Source organism: Mauremys mutica, unplaced genomic scaffold (genome assembly GCF_020497125.1).
Source record: "Mauremys mutica isolate MM-2020 ecotype Southern unplaced genomic scaffold, ASM2049712v1 000298F_np12_obj, whole genome shotgun sequence".
In the NCBI taxonomy this organism is placed as follows: domain Eukaryota; kingdom Metazoa; phylum Chordata; order Testudines; family Geoemydidae; genus Mauremys; species Mauremys mutica.
This window is the reverse complement of record NW_025422903.1, coordinates 279711-301761: the sequence shown is the minus strand read 5'-3', so window position 1 is coordinate 301761 and position 22051 is coordinate 279711. Positions and strand designations below refer to the sequence as shown.

The 22051-nt window shown below is 63.8% G+C and overlaps 1 protein-coding gene across 17 annotated transcripts in view; it reads right to left on the bottom strand.

The window, feature by feature from the left end:
• The window catches only part of WNK3 (WNK lysine deficient protein kinase 3), a 68041-nt gene that overhangs the window by 7061 nt on the left and 38929 nt on the right, over positions 1 to 22051 (bottom strand). For 15 of the 17 annotated variants that reach the window (XR_006575501.1, XM_045000351.1, XM_045000347.1 and 12 more), the window contains 14 exons: positions 21628 to 21759; positions 18386 to 20275; positions 17188 to 17252; positions 16460 to 16607; positions 15290 to 15406; positions 13652 to 13807; positions 13509 to 13560; positions 12795 to 12890; positions 7422 to 8188; positions 6195 to 6285; positions 5665 to 5762; positions 4274 to 4713; positions 3124 to 3335; positions 1895 to 1996 (listed from right to left, as the gene is read on the bottom strand). Coding sequence is in view for 16 of the 17 variants with exons in the window: in XM_045000351.1 (XP_044856286.1) it covers positions 1895 to 1996; positions 3124 to 3335; positions 4274 to 4713; positions 5665 to 5762; positions 6195 to 6285; positions 7422 to 8188; positions 12795 to 12890; positions 13509 to 13560; positions 13652 to 13807; positions 15290 to 15406; positions 16460 to 16607; positions 17188 to 17252; positions 18386 to 20275; positions 21628 to 21759 (4366 nt within the window). In the remaining variant the exon portion in view is untranslated. The remainder of the gene's footprint in view (positions 1 to 1894; positions 1997 to 3123; positions 3336 to 4273; positions 4714 to 5664; positions 5763 to 6194; positions 6286 to 7421; positions 8189 to 12794; positions 12891 to 13508; positions 13561 to 13651; positions 13808 to 15289; positions 15407 to 16459; positions 16608 to 17187; positions 17253 to 18385; positions 20276 to 21627; positions 21760 to 22051) is intronic. The other 2 variants (XM_045000352.1, XM_045000353.1) reach the window with 2 other exon arrangements.

Genomic DNA, 22051 nt, shown 5'->3' with positions numbered 1-22051 from the left:
CTAGGAGGTACCGTAATACACCTAATAGACACTGTACAGCGCCCAGCGCGGTGGGGTCCTGGGCCATGGCTGGGGCGCCTAGGAGGTACCGTATTACACCTAATAGACACTGTACAGCGCCCAGCACGGTGGGGTTATGGTCTGTGGCTGGGGTGCCTAGGAGGTACCGTAATACACCTAATAATCGCTGTACAGCGCCTGGCGCAGGCGATCAATGTCCTGCCACGGCAGGGTCCTGGGGTCTCTCGTGCTCAAACAGCGGCTGAGCCCCACTTTAAATTAATGTCTCTGGGCTGGGGGCCGGGCGGATCTCCCCAGGCTCAGCACCGGGCGGATCTCCCCGGGCTCGGCGCCGGGCAGAACTCATCGGGCAGAACTCCCAAGGCTTGGCGCCGGGCGGATCTCCCCGGGCTCGGCGCCGGGCGGATCTCCCCGGGCTCGGCGCCGGGCGGAACTCGCCGGGCGAATCTCCCCGGGCTCGGCGCCGGGCAGAACTCATCAGGCAGAACTCCCAAGGCTCGGCGCCGGGAGGATCTCCCCGGGCTCGGCGCCGGGCGGATCTCCCCGGGCTCGGCGCCGGGCAGATCTCCCCGGGCTCGGCGCGGGCAGAACTCGCCGGGCGTATCTCCCCGGGCTCGGCGCCGGGCGGAACTCGCCGGGCGAATCTCCCCGGGCTCGGCGCCGGGCGGATCTCCCCGGGCTCGGCGCCGGGCGGAACTCCCCGGGCGAGTCTCCCCGGGCTCGGCGCCGGGCGGATCTCCCCGGGCTCGGCGCCGGGCGGATCTCCGCGGGGGCGGCGCCGGGCGGACCTCGCCGGGCGAATCTCCCCGGGCTCGGCGCCGGGCGGATCTCCCCGGGCTCGGCGCCGGGCGGATCTCCCCGGGCTCGGCAGCGGGCAGAACTCGCCGGGCGGATCTCCCCGGGCTCGGCGCCGGGCGGATCTCCCTGGGTGGATCTCCCCGGGCTCGGCGCCGGGCGGATCTCCCCGGGCTCAGCACCGGGCAGAACTCGCCGGGTGGATCTCCCCGGGCTCGGCGCCGGGCGGATCTCCCCGGGCTCGGCACCGGGCGGATCTCCCCGGGCTTGGCGCTGGGCAGAACTCGCCGGGTGGATCTCCCCGGGCTCGGCGCCGGGCAGATCTCCCCGGGCTCGGCACCGGGCGGATCTCCCCGGGCTCGGCGCTGGGCAGAAGTCGCCGGGCGGATCTCCCCGGGCTCGGCGCCGGGCGGATCTCCCCGGGCTCGGCACATCTCCCCGGGCTCGGCGCCGGGCGGATCTCCCCGGGCTCGGCGCCGGGCGGATCTCCCCGGGCGGATCTCCCCGGGCTCGGCACCGGGCGGATCTCCCCGGGCTGGGCAGGGGCCAGACCGCATCATCCAACGTGCTCGCCTGGGCTTGCGCGCTAGGAGCCTGGCAGGCGGCCCCGAGGCAGGGGCAGCGCAGCGGATAAGTACAGGGTGGAGGGCCCAGAGGCGCCCCCGAGCCTGAACCAATGGGGCTCTGAGAAGCGGGTTAGACAGAACCAATTGTGGCCAGAGAAGCAGATTAGACCCAAGAGGGGCCACAGGAGTAATTCGGACAGACAGACCACACGGCCCCCGGGTCAGGCTACCCCAGAGCAGCCTAGCGGGGTCTCTTCATAAGGGCTCCTAGCTCACAAAAGCGCTTTCCATCTGTACGTCTCAACGAGCTTTACAAAGGGGCACCAGGGTCACAGATGGGGAAACCGAGGCACAGGGCAGGGCCGAGTGACTCATCTGAGGAGCTGAGAACAGAACCCAGGTCTCCCAAATCCTAATCTGGCGCTTTACTCCTTAGCCCGGGCTGCCTCCCCCCTGGGCTGGCCGCGTGGGAACTGGCTAAGCGCCTCCCCTTCCCCGGGGCGCAGAGGTACCTGGGCTGGGCTCCCCCGGGGCGCAGCTCTGATGCAGCAGGCGGGCCTGGATGCTCAGCTGATAGTCAATCATGGAGGCGGCGGTGGTCGTGCAGCAGCACTCTGTGCGGACGGGAGGGATGGAGTTAAAAATCAAGACGTAACCCTCTTGCTTTCCAACCCTACACGCCACCAACCCTGGGCTACAGCCTAATCTGGGGGGTCAGTCGCCCCCACTCCCTGTCCCGGGCTCCCCGGCGCTGCTCTGGAGCTGCTCCCCACAAGCCAGGCAGGACTCTGGGAGCCTCCTCTCCCTCGGAGCAGCCTGTCTGCAGGGCAAGAAGCTCCCCCGGCTTCACCTCCAGGGTCTCTCCTTGGAGCATTCAGCCTCCTCTGCCCCTCCGTGCGCTTCCCCCAGCGAGTCCCCCCAGCGGGGTCCTGGGGGGGGCCACAGGGTCCTGCCCCCCCACGGCGCAGGCAGACGTGACTCTCAGCCAGCCGGGGACACAGAGGTGGATTCGATGACAGGAACAGGGGCTAACACAGAGCTTGTAGGTACCGCGAGCCGGACCCCTCGGCCGGGTCCATTCTGGGGGACACGTCTGCCCTCACTCCTTGTCCCCAGCCAGCCCCAAACTGAAACCCCCTCCAGCCCCTCCTCTCTGGGCTGTGTCTCTTTCCCTTTAGCATCCCCTTGCAGGGGGGCAGGGCCCCAGCCATTGGTTGCCAGGATACAGCGTGTCGGCCATTTATGCACACTGGAGACTTAAGAAATGCATGGGGAAACTGAGGCACCCACACAGTATTCAGGGGAAACCTTAAGAACAGTCCCACTTCGTCACCCCCCCCATCCAAAGTCAGTAACCCCCTCAGGGCAGCTGGCCCTGCTGGGGTGACCCTGGGCAAGTCACGGCCTTTCTGTCCCTCAGTTTGTCCAGCTGTAAAATGGGCACAGGTATGGCAGCAACGGTCCCTTCTGCTCTGAAATGCACGCACCTCACTAGGAGCCAGGGGCCACTGTTCACAGGTCAACTTCCAGCCCTGGCCTGGCGGGAGCCCGAAGAGCCCGTAACCAATATCTGTTCCCCACGCAGGCGGCATCGAGCCAGAGGGACCAAGCTCCCCCACTAAAGCCCCATTTCCAACCCCCCGATCATCCCCAAGGCTCGTCTCTGGCCGCTCCCCCGTGCGACGCCCGTTCCCTTGCGATCCCCACGCCCCGTGCCGGCCGGGGCTCGTTCCTGCCTTACCGGTAGCGACGATACAGTTCTCGGCGTGCGTCAGGACCTGGGGCCGGCCGCGCAGTTTGCTTTTGAAGGAGCGAGGCCGGCGGGGGGAGGCGGGCTGCAGGGCCAGCTCCGCCAGCTCGGGCTTGCTGTCTTTGAGGGCGTGCAGGCGTGTGTACAGCTCCTGCAGCTCCCGGCTCTGCTGGGCCTGGAGCGTCACCACCTCCTGGACGTGTCTGCGGGGCAGGAAAAGCCGTCAGCAGGCGTCCCTCAACCCAGCGGGCACTGGCGCTGCTCCGGGAGGGGGACCTGGGGTCTCCCCCCGGCTCTGGGAGGGGAGTGGGGGCTGGTGGTTAGAGCAGGGGAGACTGGGAGCCAGGACTCCTGGGTTCTCTCCCCAGCTCTGGGAGGGGAGTGGGCTCCGGCTGGTTAGAGCAGGGGAGGCTGGGAGCCAGGACTCCTGGGTTCTCTCCCCGGCTCTGGGAGGGGAGTGGGGTCTAGTGGTTAGAGCGGGGGGGGGGCAGGAGCCAGGACTCCTGGGTTCTCTCCCGGCTCTGGGAGGGGAGTGGGGTCTAGTGGTTAGAGCGGGGGGGGGGGGGAGCCAGGACTCCTGGGTTCTCTCCCCGACTCTGGGAGGGGAGGGGGTGTAGTGGTTAGAGCAGGGGGGGCGGGAGCCAGGACTCCTGGGTTCTCTCCCTGGCTCTGGGAGGGGAGTGGGGTCTAGTGGTTAGAGCAGGGGGGGGCGGGAGCCAGGACTCCTGGGTTCTGTTCTTGGCTCTGCCACTTCCCCGGCCTATGCTCTGTTTCCCCTCGTCTGTCCAGCATATTTAGACCGAGCTCAGTCCTGACCCCAGTCCTGACCTCTAGGCATTAGAGGCAAAACAAGGAACGGTCCTGCCAATACGCTCCCGGCTGGCGCTGGAAGGACAAAGCAGAACTGGCCTGAGGCGCCTGAGTCTGCACAGAGCCTGCGCCGATGGCGCCGAGAGGTGTGACGTGACCCTGCCTGAATCTGCCGGGCGCCTGAGCCAGCGGCTGCCCTGGACCCCTCCAGCCCAAGCCCCGCTGCTCGGGGGCCTGGCCAGCCCCCCCCAGCGCCGGCTGCACGTGTGGCAGGAGAAACCCTGGGGGAGGTCACAGTCGGGCTGCCCAGGGCCGGCCACGGCCCCCTTACTTCTCCCGCAGCCGCTGCAGCTCCACCTTCAGGTCCTCGTCCTCGAGCTCGGACTCGTCGTCGCTGCTCATGGGCGAGGAGGCCGAGAGGAAGAGGGAGCTGCGGCGCCTGGCCCCGTGGCAGGCGCGGTCCTCGGCCGCCGGGGGGCGCCGCTCCCTGCCGGAGCCCAGGGTCTCCCCCGACTCCTCGGGGCCCGGCTCGCTGTCGGAGCTGGGCTGCCTGCGGACGGGCCCCTCGGCCCACGGCTCCGTGCTGCTCCCCGTGGCCGACAGCTCCTCCGGCTCCGGCTCCCGCTCCGTCTCGCAGGCCGGGCTGGCCCATAGCAGCGACTCTCCTGGCGGGGGGGTGCCTGGATCGTCCGCCCGAGGCTCCTCCGGCCTGGCAGCGTCAGGCCCGGCCTCTGCCACGTGCGGAGCTGGCTGCTGCGGCACGGCGGTGACCTGGGGCGCACAGGGATGGGCAGGGTTAGCTGGGACGGGCAGGCCCTCGCCACGAAGGTCATGCCTAGAGGTGATGGGAGGGGCTGGGAGCCAGGACTCCTGGGTTCCCCCCCGGCTCTGGGAGGGGAGTGGGGGCTGACGGGTTAGAGCCGGAGGGGTTGGGAGCCAGGACTCCTGGGTTCCCCCCCAGCTCTGGGAGGGGAGTGGGGGCTGGTGGTTAGAGCAGGGAGGACTAAGAGCCAGGACTCCTGGGTTCTCTCCCCAGCTCTGGGAGGGGAGTGGGGGCTGGTGGTTAGAGCAGGGGGTGGGCTGGGAGCCAGGACTCCTGGGTTCTCTCCTTGGCTCTGGGAGGGGAGTGGGGGCTGGTGGTGAGAGCCAGAGGGGCTGGGAGCCAGGACTCCTGAGTTCCTTCCCTGGCTCTGGGAGGGGAGTGGGGCCTAGTGGTGAGAGCCGGAGGGGCTGGGAGCCAGGACTCCTGGGTTCCCCCCCGGCTCTGGGAGGATAGCGGGGGCTGACGGGTTAGAGCCGGAGGGGCTGGGAGCCAGGACTCCTGGGTTCTCTCCCCTGCTCTGGGAGGAGAATGGGGGCTGGTGGTTAGAGCAGGGGGGGACTAAGAGCCAGGACTCCTGGGTTCTCTCCCCAGCTCTGGGAGGGGAGTGGGGGCTAGTGGTTACAGCACGGGGTGGGCTGGGAGCCAGGACTCCTGGGTTCTCTCCCTGGCTCTGGGAGGGGAGTGGGGCCTAGTGGTGAGAGCCGGAGGGGCTGGGAGCCAGGACTCCTGGGTTCCTCCCCCGGCTCTGGGAGGATAGCAGGGGCTGACGGGTTAGTGCCGGAGGGGCTGGGAGCCAGGACTCCTGGGTTCCCTCCTGGCTCTGGGAGGAGGAGAGCGGGGTCCGGCGGGTTACAGCCAGGGCATGGGCAGGGAGCCAGGCAGTGGCTGGCACGGCCCACCTGGAAGCGGCCTCGCTGATAGGACACCGAAGCCGATCTCCATCTCCCACTGGCTTCGTTCTCCCCGGGCCCCTCCGTCCTCGTCTCCTCTGCCTCCGCTGCCGAGCGGCGCCGCAGCCGGAAGGGAAGAAGAGCAGAAACAGGGGAGGGCATCGCGGGTTGGAACCGGGCCGCGGGGGCCGCGCGTGCCACACCCGCCCCCCCCGCCCGAGACTCCCGCTGCTAGGTGGAATGGAAAAGAATGGGGGGGAGCGGGGGGGAGCCCGAGCAAAGGAAAGTGGTGACGGCTGCGGGGTGGAATGACGCGGCTGGACACGGAGGGCGCGGCGGGAACGAAATCGTAACGGATGCTTTACCCACGGCGGAGCCCTGTCTCAAGCACTCTCTACCTTGGCGGACTTTGGATCTCTTGAAAAAGCTGGTGGATTGCCGGAGCCTGAACGCCCAGCTTTTCAATTTGCGAGTCCAGGATTTCTTGCTAATAGGGTTTTTGAGACTAGGGCAATTAAAGCTTAGGCCAAAATATCCACCTCCTGTCTGCAGGTGAAGGGCTCCGGCGCTGGCCAGCGCGGCGGGACAGGCCTCGGGGCTCGGCGGGGAGGGAGGCTCCGGGGACGGCTCCTGCAGCAGACAAAGGGGAGGGAAGGAGAAAAGGGCAGAGCCTGAGTGGGACGGGGCAGCCGCAGAGTCGCAAGGCAAAGGGGGCCCCGGGAGCCCCCGCATCAGACTGCCCTGAATGAACGGCTGGGGCCTGGGGAGCCGCCGGGAGCTAGTGTGAGCCGAGGTCCCAGTTTTACAGGGACCGGCCTGACTTTGGCTCCGTTTCTTGTACAGGCGCCTGTTACCCCCGTCACCCCGTCCCCGTTTTTCACACTTGCTCTCTGGTCACCCGACGGGGGGCGGGGGGGAGGGGTCAGAAACCACCATCCTGCCCCAACCCAACTTTCCAAACCGTACCAGGCCCCTTGCCGCTCCGCCTCGTGCGTCTAAAGGACTTTCCAACGGGCTGGCGCATCGGGGGCCCCGATCTCGGCCGGGGGAGGGGTCTGCGCGGCCCCCGGCACAAGGGGGCCCCGATCTCGGCCGGGGGAGGGGCCTGCACGGCCCCCGGCACAAGGGGGCCCCGATCTCAGCCGGGGGAGGGGTCTGCGCGGCCCCCGGCACAAGGGGCCCCCGATCTCGGCCGGGGGAAGGGCCTGCGCAGCCCCCGGCACAAGGGGCCCCCGATCTCGGCCGGGGGAGGGGCCTGCGCGGCCCCCGGCACAAGGGGGCCCCGATCTCGGCCGGGGGAGGGGCCTGCGCGGCGCCCGGCACAAGGGGGCCCCGATCTCGGCCAGGGGAGGGGTCTGCGCGGCGCCCGGCACAAGGGGGCCCCGATCTCGGCCGGGGGAGGGGCCTGCGCGGCGCCCGGCACAAGGGGGCCCCGATCTCGGCCGGGGGAGGGGCCTGCGCGGCCCCCGGCACAAGGGGGCCCCGATCTCGGCCGGGGGAGGGGCCTGCGCGGCGCCCGGCACAAGGGGGCCCCGATCTCGGCCGGGGGAGGGGTCTGCGCGGCCCCCGGCACAAGGGGCCCCCGATCTCGGCCGGGGGAGGGGTCTGCGCGGCCCCCGGCACTACAAGGACCCCGATCTCGGCCGGGGGGGGGCCCGATCTCAGCGGGGGGTGGGAACACCTGGGTCCCACCCCCCAGTGCCAGCGTTGCGTCCCGGGTGCCGTAACTAGAGCCATACCCGTGGCCCCCACGCCCCCATACTCACATGCAGACAGAGTTCCCTGGGGGCGACCGTGATGACGTCGGGGTCCTGTCTCAGCGCTGGCGAGCCAGTGGGCTGGCTGGCAGGCTCGGGGGGGGGCAGCGGAGACCCCTCGGAGGTGTCGGTCCCCTGGGACTCCGCCGGGCTCCCTGGCGCTCCCAGGGGGGGGCCGGCGGCTGGCGCTTCTGGCCCGGCACAGGACAGCGTATCCTCGGCCGAGGAGAGCGGGGACTCCGTGCTCTGCGTGTCCTTCTGGCTCTCGGAGTAGCTGTGCTCTTGGTAGAGCAGCGTCCTTAGCTTCTCGTCCAGGGTTTTGATTCGGTTGTCGACAAAATCCATCTTGGGCGGCCCCTCGCCGTCAGATTCTGGCACCGAGGGGGGCAGCGGGGCCGGTTCCGAGCCGGGCGTCTGCGCCTGCCCGGCCTTGGTGCTCGGAGAGGCGTCGCCTTCTTGCAGAGGCTGCTGGGACTGGTGCTCGGACGCCGGGACCTGAGTCAGGAGGGGCGGCTCGCCAGCGGGGGCCACCGCCAAGCCGACAGGGCGGTCGCCAGGCTGTGGGGCAGGGGGCTCTCCCGGCTCCGGCCCGGCCCAGCTGTCATTGGCAGAGAGAGGCGCTGGCTTCTCTGCGTCTCCTTCCGCCAGCCGCTCAGGTGTCGAGCCGGGGCACTCCGGTGCCGCGCTGTCCTTTGGGCTGGCGTTGGGACCCTGGGTCTCAGCAGCCAGTGGTCCACCCTGGGGGCACGTCTCCTTAGCGTCCTCCTTGTCTGGCCCTGTAACGACCGCCGGGGGAAACGTTACCCCCCGACGGAGACGCTGAGCAGGGACCTCGGCCCCCGTCAGTACAGACAGCGGGGGGGGGGGGCGCCCCAAGCACAGGGCCTAAGAGGGAGGGCCTGGAACGTGAAGGGAGCTGCTGGGAATTTCTGCGGCCGAAGGATCTTCACAAAGACTCAGTTCTCAGCAGACTCCGGCTGCGTGAGTATCAGTGACACTAACGGCAGTTCACACCTCTCTGAGCGACCGGCTCAGGCTCTCAGCAGACTCCGGCTGCGTGACTATCAGTGACACTAACGGCAGTTCACACCTCTCTGAGCGACCGGCTCAGGCTCTCTGCAGACTCCGGCTGCGCGACTATCACTGACGCTAACGGCAGTTCACACCTCTCTGAGCGACCGGCTCAGGCTCTCAGCAGACTCCGGCTGCGTGACTATCAGTGACACTAACGGCAGTTCACACCTCTCTGAGCGACCGGCTCAGGCTCTCTGCAGACTCAGGCTGCGTGACTATCAGTGACGCTAACAGCAGTTCACACCTCTCTGAGCGACCGGCTCGGGCTCTCTGCAGACTCAGGCTGCGTGACTATCAGTGACACTAACAGCAGTTCACACCTCTCTGAGCGACCGGCTCAGGCTCTCTGCAGACTCCGGCTGCGTGACTATCAGTGACACTAACGGCAGTTCACACCTCTCTGAGCGACCGGCTCAGGCTCTCTGCAGACTCCGGCTGCGCGACTATCAGTGACACTAACAGCAGTTCACACCTCTCTGAGCGACCGGCTCGGGCTCTCTGCAGACTCAGGCTGCGCGACTATCACTGACGCTAACGGCAGTTCACACCTCTCTGAGCGACCGGCTCAGGCTCTCAGCAGACTCCGGCTGCGTGAGTATCAGTGACACTAACGGCAGTTCACACCTCTCTGAGCGACCGGCTCGGGCTCTCTGCAGACTCCGGCTGCGTGACTATCAGTGACACTAACGGCAGTTCACACCTCTCTAAGCGACCGGCTCAGGCTCTCTGCAGACTCAGGCTGCGTGACTATCAGTGACACTAACAGCAGTTCACACCTCTCTGAGCGACCGGCTCAGGCTCTCAGCAGACTCCGGCTGCGTGACTATCAGTGACACTAACAGCAGTTCACACCTCTCTGAGCGACCGGCTCAGGCTCTCTGCAGACTCAGGCTGCGTGACTATCAGTGACACTAACGGCAGTTCACACCTCTCTGAGCGACCGGCTCGGGCTCTCTGCAGACTCCGGCTGCGTGACTATCAGTGACACTAACGGCAGTTCACACCTCTCTGAGCGACCGGCTCAGGCTCTCTGCAGACTCCGGCTGCGTGACTATCACTGACGCTAACAGCAGTTCACACCTCTCTGAGCGACCGGCTCAGGCTCTCAGCAGACTCCGGCTGCGCTACTATCAGTGACACTAACGGCAGTTCACACCTCTCTGAGCGACCGGCTCAAGCTCTCTGCAGACTCCGGCTGCGTGACTATCAGTGACACTAACGGCAGTTCACACCTCTCTGAGCGACCGGCTCAGGCTCTCAGCAGACTCCGGCTGCGTGACTATCAGTGACACTAACAGCAGTTCACACCTCTCTGAGCGACCGGCTCAGGCTCTCTGCAGACTCAGGCTGCGTGACTATCAGTGACACTAGCGGCAGTTCACACCTCTCTGAGCGACCGGCTCGGGCTCTCTGCAGACTCCGGCTGCGCGACTATCAGTGACACTAACGGCAGTTCACACCTCTCTGAGCGACCGGCTCGGGCTCTCTGCAGACTCAGGCTGCGTGACTATCAGTGACACTAACGGCAGTTCACACCTCTCTGAGCGACCGGCTCAGGCTCTCAGCAGACTCCGGCTGCGTGAGTATCAGTGACACTAACGGCAGTTCACACCTCTCTGAGCGACCGGCTCAGGCTCTCTGCAGACTCAGGCTGCGCGACTATCAGTGACTCTAACAGCAGTTCACACCTCTCTGAGCGACCGGCTCAGGCTCTCTGCAGACTCCGGCTGCGCGACTATCACTGACACTAACGGCAGTTCACACCTCTCTGAGCGACCGGCTCAGGCTCTCTGCAGACTCAGGCTGCGTGACTATCAGTGACACTAACAGCAGTTCACACCTCTCTGAGCGACCGGCTCGGGCTCTCTGCAGACTCCGGCTGCGTGACTATCAGTGACACTAACGGCAGTTCACACCTCTCTAAGCGACCGGCTCAGGCTCTCTGCAGACTCAGGCTGCGTGACTATCAGTGACACTAACTGCAGTTCACACCTCTCTGAGCGACCGGCTCGGGCTCTCTGCAGACTCCGGCTGCGTGACTATCAGTGACACTAACAGCAGTTCACACCTCTCTGAGCGACCGGCTCGGGCTCTCTGCAGACTCAGGCTGCGTGACTATCAGTGACACTAACGGCAGTTCACACCTCTCTGAGCGACCGGCTCAGGCTCTCTGCAGACTCAGGCTGCGTGACTATCAGTGACACTAACGGCAGTTCACACCTCTCTGAGCGACCGGCTCGGGCTCTCTGCAGACTCCGGCTGCGCGACTATCAGTGACACTAACGGCAGTTCACACCTCTCTGAGCGACCGGCTCGGGCTCTCTGCAGACTCCGGCTGCGTGACTATCAGTGACACTAACAGCAGTTCACACCTCTCTGAGCGACCGGCTCAGGCTCTCTGCAGACTCCGGCTGCGTGACTATCAGTGACACTAACGGCAGTTCACACCTCTCTGAGTGACCGGCTCGGGCTCTCTGCAGACTCAGGCTGCGTGACTATCAGTGACACTAACGGCAGTTCACACCTCTCTGAGCAACCGGCTCAGGCTCTCTGCAGACTCCGGCTGCGTGACTATCAGTGACACTAACGGCAGTTCACACCTCTCTGAGCGACCGGCTCAGGCTCTCAGCAGACTCCGGCTGCGCGACTATCAGTGACACTAACGGCAGTTCACACCTCTCTGAGCGACCGGCTCAAGCTCTCTGCAGACTCCGGCTGCGTGACTATCAGTGACACTAACAGCAGTTCACACCTCTCTGAGCGACCGGCTCAGGCTCTCTGCAGACTCAGGCTGCGTGACTATCAGTGACACTAACGGCAGTTCACACCTCTCTGAGCGACCGGCTCGGGCTCTCTGCAGACTCCGGCTGCGCGACTATCAGTGACACTAACGGCAGTTCACACCTCTCTGAGCGACCGGCTCGGGCTCTCTGCAGACTCCGGCTGCGTGACTATCAGTGACACTAACAGCAGTTCACACCTCTCTGAGCGACCGGCTCAGGCTCTCTGCAGACTCCGGCTGCGTGACTATCAGTGACACTAACGGCAGTTCACACCTCTCTGAGCGACCGGCTCAGGCTCTCTGCAGACTCCGGCTGCGCGACTATCAGTGACACTAACGGCAGTTCACACCTCTCTGAGCGACCGGCTCAGGCTCTCTGCAGACTCCGGCTGCGTGACTATCAGTGACACTAACGGCAGTTCACACCTCTCTGAGCGACCGGCTCGGGCTCTCTGCAGACTCAGGCTGCGTGACTATCAGTGACACTAACGGCAGTTCACACCTCTCTGAGCGACCGGCTCAGGCTCTCTGCAGACTCCAGCTGCGTGACTATCAGTGACACTAACGGCAGTTCACACCTCTCTGAGTGACCGGCTCGGGCTCTCTGCAGACTCAGGCTGCGTGACTATCAGTGACACTAACGGCAGTTCACACCTCTCTGAGCAACCGGCTCAGGCTCTCTGCAGACTCCGGCTGCGTGACTATCAGTGACACTAACGGCAGTTCACACCTCTCTGAGCGACCGGCTCAGGCTCTCAGCAGACTCCGGCTGCGCGACTATCAGTGACACTAACGGCAGTTCACACCTCTCTGAGCGACCGGCTCAAGCTCTCTGCAGACTCCGGCTGCGTGAGTATCAGTGACACTAACGGCAGTTCACACCTCTCTGAGCGACCGGCTCAGGCTCTCTGCAGACTCAGGCTGCGTGACTATCAGTGACACTAACGGCAGTTCACACCTCTCTGAGCGACCGGCTCAGGCTCTCTGCAGACTCAGGCTGCGTGACTATCAGTGACACTAACAGCAGTTCACACCTCTCTGAGCGACCGGCTCGGGCTCTCTGCAGACTCAGGCTGCGTGACTATCAGTGACACTAACAGCAGTTCACACCTCTCTGAGCGACTGGCTCAGGCTCTCTGCAGACTCAGGCAAGATCACCGAGTCAGGTCACACTCGGGGCGATTCCCCCTTCTCAGAGCAACTGGCTCTCGACCCTAAATCTGGCGATCGCTTTCACCATGAGCAGGGGAGGAAGACTCACCGGCCAGGCATGCAGACTGTGGAGGAGTCGTCTCTGGACTGTCTCAGAGCATTAGCCCACCCTGTCCAGTGCCCCGTCTTACCCCAGCTGAGACCAGGATCCCAGCCTGGGCCCTCCACAGAAGCCCTACTGCGTGGGCTACAAAGGCTTGTGCCAAAGCTAGGAGAAAGCCTCTGGCTGGTTTTAACTCGGGCCTTGGCTCTAAATTGTTCGGTTCCCTCTGCTCTCTGACCTCCCGTCACCCATGGTGGAAGTCTCTGCTCACCGGTAGCAGCCGGCGTCTGCCCCTCTCTGTTCCTTATGGTCTGATTGATGCAGAATCGCCAGCGGCCGACCGGAGAGGACTGAGGAGCGCACTCGTCTGGGGAAAGATGAAAGGGGACGCGGCTCGTACCTACCAGCAGGTAAGTCACTAGTGCAAGTCTAGTGCGTTTCTGTCCTAGCTTATCGGCTGGCCAAAGCACACCCCACCGCCTCCCACTCTGTGGGTCTGGTTCGGCTGCCTTGGAAACATCAGCCGCGTGGGTCGGGCACGGCGAATGGCTCATGTACGCAGGGCAGGGGGACGCCGAGGCGAAGCTAACGGCTGAATTCGCCTGGACGGACTGGTTGCTGTGTAGGACGACGGTGCTGTTTTGTACCGTGCTCAAGGACAGACTTAAAAGGAAGTGAATTCAAACAATGAAATACACGACAATGTCCCTGTAGCGTGAAAAACAAGGACCTCTCTCCATTAACGGAGTCACAGATTCATACGTTCCGAGGCCAGAAGGGAGCGTGGTGATCATTCCACCTGGCCCCCTGCAGCGCACAGGCCGGAGAACGGCCCCAGAAAAATTCCTAGGGCAAATCTTTTAGGAAAACATCCCCTCTTGATTTAACCAGGGTCAGTGATGGAGAATCCGCCATGACCCTCGGGAGATGGTTGCAGTGGTTAAGCCAACACCCCTGTGTTTCGAGGTTCTTTAAAGGTACTTACTGCCGGTCTGAGCGGAGGCAGGGTTTATCTGAACTTGCTCGGACGACCCTGTCTGAATTAAAAACCGACAGGTCAATAAACAATGAAGCTTCTGAGGTGCCACGTAGCCGGGAGACACGCCCGAGATAAAGCACCATTCTTACTTGGCTGCTGTTGGACTCGGAGGGAACGGAATCGTTGCCAGATGCTCGCTCTTCCACCGGCAGGCTTCGGAGGATCTCCTGAGCTTGGCACACGATGGCTCTCAGCTCCTCCACAAACTTCTCCTTCTCGCTCTCCAGCACAAAGTTATCTTCCACCTGATTGGGGGAACCAACACCCAACAGCTCAATCAGCGTTTCCCAAAGCGTGGGACTCGACAGCCAGGGGATTGGACAAGTACCCGAATCGGTCAGCAGATTTTCAGCTTTCGCTTTTTACAAAAGGAAGTGTCTCTAGCTCGTATTGCTGCAAAGGAATCTTGGAGAACGTGCCCCGAGCCTGCCTGACCCAACAATGCTTGCCTGAGTGTGCAGAGAGCCTGAGCCGATTGCTCAGACAGGTGGGAAGTGGCCCCTTTAGCGAGCTCAGTTGCCCAGTGACAATACCTTGACCCATTTCGCTGCCGGTCCAGGCATGTTAGGAAAGAGAGGAACTGCTCATACTGGAGCAATGCCGTCTGACAGCAGTTTGAAAAGGTGCTGGCTCACCAAAAAAAGAGAACAGCCCTGATGGGGCAGGGGAGGAATCGTGGGAACTCAGAACTCCAGGGTCCCACAATGCACGGCAAGAGAACTCCCAGAATGCACAGAGCCCAACAGCGAGGCAAAGCACCATGGGAGACCTGCCTAGAATCCACAGAGTCCAACGACTACCCCCGCCCCCGCACACCTCCACTTTGTGAATCTAGCCCTTTAACAACGCCCCAAACCGATGTTGTCGATTCGCTGACATTTTTCGTAATTTTCAGGTTCGTCTTGACCCACTTTTTTGGAACGCGCCAAAACAATCAGCGAGATGTAGCGCGACCAAGCCCTAGATGGCTTATCCAAGGCTATGGCGGCTCTGGGAACCGAACCGTCAGTTCCCAGGCCCTAGGGTGGGGCCCTCATCACCCGCTCCCGAGATCATCTACTCTCCACCCTGGAAAATCAGCCCAGGTGTGACACAGAGCCCAGGTGAGCCTCAAAGCTCACAGGCACCGCGGCACAGTGTACTAAGCTGAGCTCGCGTGGTTTGTTTTATTTGCTCAGTGATCTGCTTTGTTCTGTTTACTGTCCCTGTAGTTAACACATGTATTTCTTGTTTATTTCAAAACCCAGTCTGTGCAGTTCATATCGGGGAGAGGGGGGAAGCTGTGTGTCTCTCTCCCCACATCGAGGGAGAGGGCGAATTTTTCTGCGCTTGTGCTGTGCAGATCTGTCTATACAGCGCAAGACAATATTATCCTGGGGGTAGTCTCCAGAGGGAAGCTGCACTTGAGTGCTGGGAAATCCCTAGCTGATTCGGGCGGGCTCAGGGAAACCCCAATATAACCCCTTCTGCATCCCAGAAGGGAGGGTCCAACCCGCCACAGTGGGCACCAGAACCGGATGCAGTGTTCCAGCAGCGGCCGCACCAGAGCCAAATCCAGGGGTAAAAGAACCTCTGGGCTCCTATTCGAGACTCCCCGGTTTCTGCCGCCCAGGATCGCTCTTGGCCCCGGCGTCGCCCGTTCTCCCCCGCGAGCCCCGAACGTCTCCCGGAGTCGCTGCTCCCCAGGAGAGGTCCCAGCAAGCAGGGCTGCCGCTGGGGAAACGCACCATGTAATCAGCAATATCCTCGGGCGCGTCTCCATCGGCATCGAACTTGAAGGTGACCATCTTGTTGTTGTGGGTCTCCAGCTGGCACTCGACCATGTTATCCCCGGCCGTGGACACCTGGGGACGTGAGCAGAACGCCAGCGTTTTGTGGGGGCACCCGATTCCTGGGGGGCGGGGCAGGCGAAGGGAATCTCGGGGAGCGAAGGGAAGAACATTTGGCCTTTAAGACCGACTTCGGGACTCCGATCGACCCGGTGGCCTTCAGCCCCCCCCGAGCCAAAGCAAGCCCCTCGTTGACTTCAACGGCTGTGGCTGTGGCTTCCAGGACAGCCGCCGGGAAGTCCGAGAGCGGACGTGGAGGAGACAGCAAGCCCCTCCGACAGCCTGACGGGCCCACGTGACCGTCAGGCCCTGCCAAGGTCGGGTAAAGCAGCTTTAACTCCCCTGCCAGCCTCCTGAGCGTGGGCACCGTCACACCAGGCCAGTCCCAGTGAGCCCAGCATCAATCAGACGGACCCAGCTCAGGCCTCGGGAGACTACACTGCTGGGAGGCCAAGGCCCAAGTGACGGCAGGGAACTGATAACGTGAGCTGTGGCTGGGTGATCTCAGGAAGGTGAGCCTGCCCCGCCCCCCCTCGGAGACGAAAGCGACCTCCCAGATCACCCCCGACCCCCAAAAAACCAGCCATAGCAAACTCGGGGCAAAACCTGGGGAGTCAAAAATTCAACAGCACCGAAGTGACTTAGGAACCTGCTTTCAAACACACAGATTCACACATCTCAAGGTCAGAAGGGAGCGTTGTGATCGTCTGCTCTGACTCCCTGGCTAACACAGGCCTGGCTGAATGGAGCAGAGCCTTTAACAACAGCCCATCTTGATTTATACAACTCGCCTGCGAGCGAGACTCCCCGCCTCTCGGTTACCTCCCCTGGCGCCTTATTTCCTGTCAGAATTTACACTGAGGAGCCCAATATTTGTTCCGCACCCAGATACTTCTGGACTATGATCAGGTCAATTTCTCCACGCAGAGAAGCCTGGAGGAAGCAGGCGGCCCATGAGAACACAGGGCTGAGGAATGTCGGATCTCCGCCTGGGTGCGAATCCCTTCCCGCGGTGGAAGGTCAGCTGGCCTAAGCCACAGGCTGAATTCCCCCCTCGCCGCTACCAACCTGCAGGACGGTGAGCTGGAACTTGGTCCCTTTGTCCGGCCGGGGGCAGGACGCCCGCCTCTGTTTACTTCTGTCCTGTTTGCCGTTGCCGCTCGCGGGCTCGTGTGCGCTGGCGCTTTCCTTCAGAGCGGCCAGCTCGGGATTCAGCCTGGGAGCGCAGCAGGGAGAGAAGGAAAGCGTGTGACTGATGAGCTCTCGGAACGGGGCTCGCTGCCCCAAACTGGATCAGTCAATCTGCCCCCAGGGGAAGGTACGGGCTGACGCATTTAGCTCCCTGCCCAAAGTCCCGAGTGTTTATTTGGTGTTTCCTGCCATGGCCTCTCCTGCAGTCTTGTGGCAATGAGTTCCGCAGGCCAAGAGGGGAGGGGAAATCGAATCACTTTGGTGGCCACGGCTGTGGAAGGCTCAGCCTCCTCAGAGGGGTCAGACAAGAGGCAGGAAAGGGACAGGCCGGTGTGTCTATCTCGGGGTGGGGCGTGAGCTGCGAGAAATAAATCCAAGGGGATCCTTTGACGGAGGTTTCTGGGCCACACTGACCCAGCGCTCCTCCAGCTGGCAGGATGGCCGGCCGACCGTCGATGCGGCCACTGGACGGGGCTGTGCACTGCCGCGCACGCGTGCTCCCCGAGATGCACAGCACATGGGCAGAAAGGCTGGATTTTGCACCGGGCTCAATTCCTTTCCCCCCGCGTTCCCATGCTCTCGACTCAACGAGGAAGGAGACTCACCCTTGTGGGAAGTCTGGCTTTGAAGCAGCTATCTGGGGCTCCGGCACCGAGGCAGGCTGGGAAACCTGGCAGGAAACAGAGCTGTGAAACAAGGGAATTTCGGTCCTTCCCCAGGGAGCTGGGGCTAGACTCCGAGGGGGTTAGAGGAGAGGCGGGACGGGGCTGGACACAGGCCAGGAGAACATAAGACAGAGCTAAAGAAGGGGCAGGGTGGGCACAAGGACGACCGGGCTCAGGGATGGATTCAGGCTGGAAAGCCGAACGGCGGGGGGACCGCATTTGGCTTCAGAGCAGAGGAGCAGGACCACAGATGGGCCGCGGGAGAACGAGAGGCTCTTACAAGGACAGAAAGTCTCTCTGGGAGCCAGAAGCAGCCGGCAGGTTACTGAACGCGGCCGGTTCGGTACGAGTCCGGCGGGTTTTCAAACCCAGCCGGTGCGAGGGAGGCAAAGCAGCGAGCTGCAGAGCCTTCCCAGGCAAAGCAGCGGCTCGCCAGCTAGTCCCAGGCAGAGGAAGTGTGGCGGGGTGAAGGGTGACCAGGGTTGAACAGGAGGGACCCCACGTTCAGAGGATGACCCCATGAGGAACCATTCTCCAGGAACCTGGATGGAAACTCAGAAAGGGTCACCCGCCGGGGAGGAGGCTTTCGCAGTCAATCTTCGGGCTTGTCTAGGGCAGGAAACCGCCTGGAAAAAGGCTTCGGTGATTCCAAAACCCCGAGCGTTGCCCTGGTGTAACGCCAGTGGTGGAACTACCACGGCACTTCCCCACGGACACGCCGCCGGACACAGCAGGGACCGCTCGCAAGCGCCAGGAGTTCCCAGATCCCCAGGGGCCGCTGAGCTCGTGCAGCCTGACCTCCTGGATAACCCAGGCCAGAGACCTGCCCCACAATCCTCCCTTCTGCCCTGCAGCAGAGCTTTTCGCCAAACCTCCCATCTCGATTGGAAAGTGGCCAGTGAGGGAGACTCCAGCAGGACCCTTGGGAAGCTGCTCCAGTGGTTAACTACGCGCCCCGTTAAAATCACCCCCCTTGCTGCTCGCCTGAGTTAGTGCAGCTCCAGCGCCCGGCGCTGGGACCTTCCTTTGCTACCTGGGGGCCCATTATTAACTATTCGGGCCTCACGCCGATACCGCCAGCCTGCGACTGAGCTACCTCTTACCAGCCCCCAGCCCAGTCTGAGGCCAGGTCACGTACCTGCTCCGGCCCCGGCCCCGGCTGTGGGTGCGGCTGGGGGCTCAGGGCGGGCTGCGGGCAGGCGGTGAGCAGAGGGCTGGCCACCGGACTCTGCCACGCCCCCGACTCTGCCGCTAACAGGACGTAGGCCGGCTGCTCGGGGATCTGCACCGCTGGCTGCTGCGCTCCAGAGGCTTGTTCCGAGGAGGGCGGCTGCAGCTGCTCCGGCCTGGCCGACAGGGGCTGGAGCAAGGTGGGGACCGCGGCCAGGAGCGGCTGTGGCTGGAGAGGAGCCGGCTGGGGTAGCGGCTGCATCGGGGGAGGCGCGAAAGCCGAGGGCTGCGGCGGGAGGAATGGGACCGCCGGCAGCGCTGCTTGTTGTCCTTCGCTCGGCCCTTGTGCCAGGGCGGGCCCCAAGCCACTGCCGTCCTGCTGGGAGAGCGCCGGGGGCATCGGCTCAGTGCCAGCCTCCTGGCTCAGCGCCCCGGGCGACGGCGCGAAGCCTGGCTGCTGCAGCTCCGCCAGCTGGCTCAGAAACGCCACCGGCTCCACCCGGTACGCAGGCTGCCCCGGGTACACCACCGGCTCTGCCGGCTGGGCTGGGAAGGGGGGCTGGCCAGCGTGAGGCGCCTGCAGGGGGTACGCTGGCTGCAGCTGGTATGGGGCCTGCAGCGGGTAAGCCAGCTGCTCCGGGGCCGGGACAGGACACACGCGTTCCACCTGCTGCTCCGGCTCCTGCGCCAGCAGCCCCTGCGTCTGCTCCAGGGCGCCCCCATGCAGCACAAACTGCGGCGGCGGGGGCGGGTAACCCGGCGGCGGCTGCAGCTGCATGGGCTGCACTGGCTGGGCCAGGGAAGGCTGCAGTAAGGCGTCTGGCTGAATTACGGCATACTGCTGGGGCGGCTGCATGGCGGGAACCTGCTGGGGTTGCTGCATCGATGCAACCTGCTGCAGCTGCTGCATGGCAGGAACCTGCTGTATGGGCACAGTCTGTTGAGGAATTTGCTGCGGCTGCTGCATGGGCACCACCTGCTGCGGCTGTTGCATGGCGGGAATCTGCTGGGGCTGTTGCATGGGCGCAAGCGGCTGGGGTTGCTGCATCGGTGCAACCTGCTGCAGCTGCTGCATGGCAGGAACCTGATGCATCGATGCAACCTGCTGCGGCTGCTGCATGGCAGGAACCTGCTGCATGGGCACAGTCTGTTGAGGAATTTGCTGCGGCTGCTGCATGGGCACCACCTGCTGCGGCTGTTGCATGGTGGGAACCTGCTGGGGCTGCTGCATGGGCGCAACTGGCTGGGGTTGCTGCATCGATGCAACCTGCTGCGGTTGCTGTACGGCAGGAACCTGCTGCATGGCAGGAACCTGCTGCGGCTGCTGCATGGCAGGAACCTGTTGCATCGGTGCAGTCTGTTGAGGAATTTGCTGCGGCTGCTGCATGGACACCACCTGCTGGGACTGCTGCATGCCAGGAACCTGCTGCATTGCTGGAATCTGCTGTGTGGGTACAGTTTGCTGAGGAATTTGCTGGGGCTGCTGCCTGGCAGGAACCTGCGGGAGCTGCTGCATCGATGCCACCTGCTGCGGCTGCTGCATGGGTGCCCCTGGCTGCCCAGCCAAGGAAGCAGGCAGGAGCTGGGCCATCCCCTGCATATTCCCAACAAACTGGGCCGAGGGCTGGTTCTGTGGTGCCAGGCTGTGACCGAGGGTCAGGAAGCCAGACGCCGGGTCGACCTCAGATGCAGCGGTGGTGGCCGTCTGACTCCCGGTCCTGGTGGTGGAGTCCAGCTGGACGCTGGCCCCCGGCATGGCCTGGGGAGAGGCAGCTGCCAGGATGGCCTGGGGCACCGCCATGACCGACGGCTCCAGCGCCTGCCCCTCGGCCCCATATGGCAGCTGTGACTCGAGGTGCTGGTGGCAAAGAAAGCACGGGGGTTACAGGTGCAGAAACACAAACGAGTCACACCTCTGCCCCACCCCAAAAAAAATCTAGGCTCTGCCCACGTACGCACTAATGCATTCTGGGAAAAACAATCCGAGCGGATACCCCATAGAGCAGTAGGAGGCATTCCCAGAGCGTCTCCAGCAGCAATGCATTCTGGGGGTGAGACATGTGCGACGGCCACACTGGGTCAGTCCAAATGTCCACCTAGCCCAGCGTCCCGTCTTCTGACAGTGGCCAATGCCGGGCGCCCCAGAGGGAATGAACCAAACAGGGAATCACCAAGCGATCCACCCGCTGTCGCCCGTTCCCAGCTGCTGGGGCCACCATCCTCCATGAACGTAGCTAGTTCTTATCTAGAACTCATCGGCGGCCATGAGGACAGCAAGGCACTCTGGGAAAGCCAATGCATTCTGGGAGTGACACGGGCAATACCAAGGGATGCGGGGACGGGAACCCTTCTGCCAGAGAGCGTCTGGCTCAACATCTTCAGTTTACAAAAGCAAATGGCCCAGGCCCCCAGCCAGAAACCTGGGGAAAGGAACAGCTGCCCGGGGCTGCCCGGAAAGTGGATTCAGCAGAGCCCTGTTCAAATGCCTCAGATCCCTCGTAGTAACGGGGCTCGGACCCCCTTGCGCTGAACCTCCAACGTGTGTCCGGCCCTTGGGCCAATTCTATCCCCCCCCCCACATAAGCTGCTTTTGGTCCAGCGCCCCAGGGGCTCTGATCTTGGCTAATCAGGGTGGCAGCGGGTTGGTGCTGGGCCTGGAGCTCCCTGCCCACGAAAACGCCACGTGGTAGAGGAGACTCTGCCAGGACTGAGCCGAAGCAGGAACAGCTGGGCACGGCCCGTCCCTCTTCTGACCTTAACGGCAATCGGGGCCAGTCAGGAATTTCCCCACAAACTTTGCCAGATTCAGGGAAACTCAAACTTTCCGAGGGGCTAGGCAGAGTCCCACCCCAGAAGAGCCAGCAGCCCCATGCTTAGTGGGATCCCAGACTGAAGTCCCTGAACCAGGAAGGACTTGACCCTGGAGGTCACACAGGCCGGCTTTAAGCCGATTCCCCAGAATCAGGCTCCGCGTCTCTGGCGGCATTTCGGCAGCAGGGGGGTCTTTCGGTGCCGCGGAAGCCCCGGAGCGGACCCCGTGCCGCCGAAGCCCCAGACCGCCGCCAGGTACTCAAATCGGGTCCTGCCGTTCATCAAGCCGGCCCTGAGGTCACACATCCCTGTTCAGTGCTTTCCCCGCCTGCCAAGGATCCCGCTGCACCAGCCACCCCCCGTGTGTCAGCCGCGCCGCACGCAGCACAACAGACGTACCATTATCTGCGTGAGCTGCGGGACCGCGCCAGGCGAGGCCTGCGGCTGGGGAGCTGCCGGCGGAGCTAAGCTGTGGGTGGGTAGAGCTGGGGGTAAGATCTGTGGGTGGCCCAGGTTCTGCTGCTGCACCTGCTTAATTAACGATGGTGACGAATAAAGAAGCTCGTTAATGACAAAGCACCTCCGGGCCCCCCGTTCTCTCCCCAGCTCAGATCTGCTGCACCCTCCTAGCTGGGCTCCTCCTTGAGCCCAGGCTTACAAGTGCTGGCTCGGTGTCTCGCAGCTGAGCCAATGTGCTATGCAGACCTGCTGAGCTGGGTTCACACGGCCGAAGGCCAGGGCTTGGACCCGGGCCACGGCCGGGCTCAGGGCCTGCCCCAGCCCACTCGGCCTGGGCCCTGAGCATTCGCTGACCCGAGCTCAG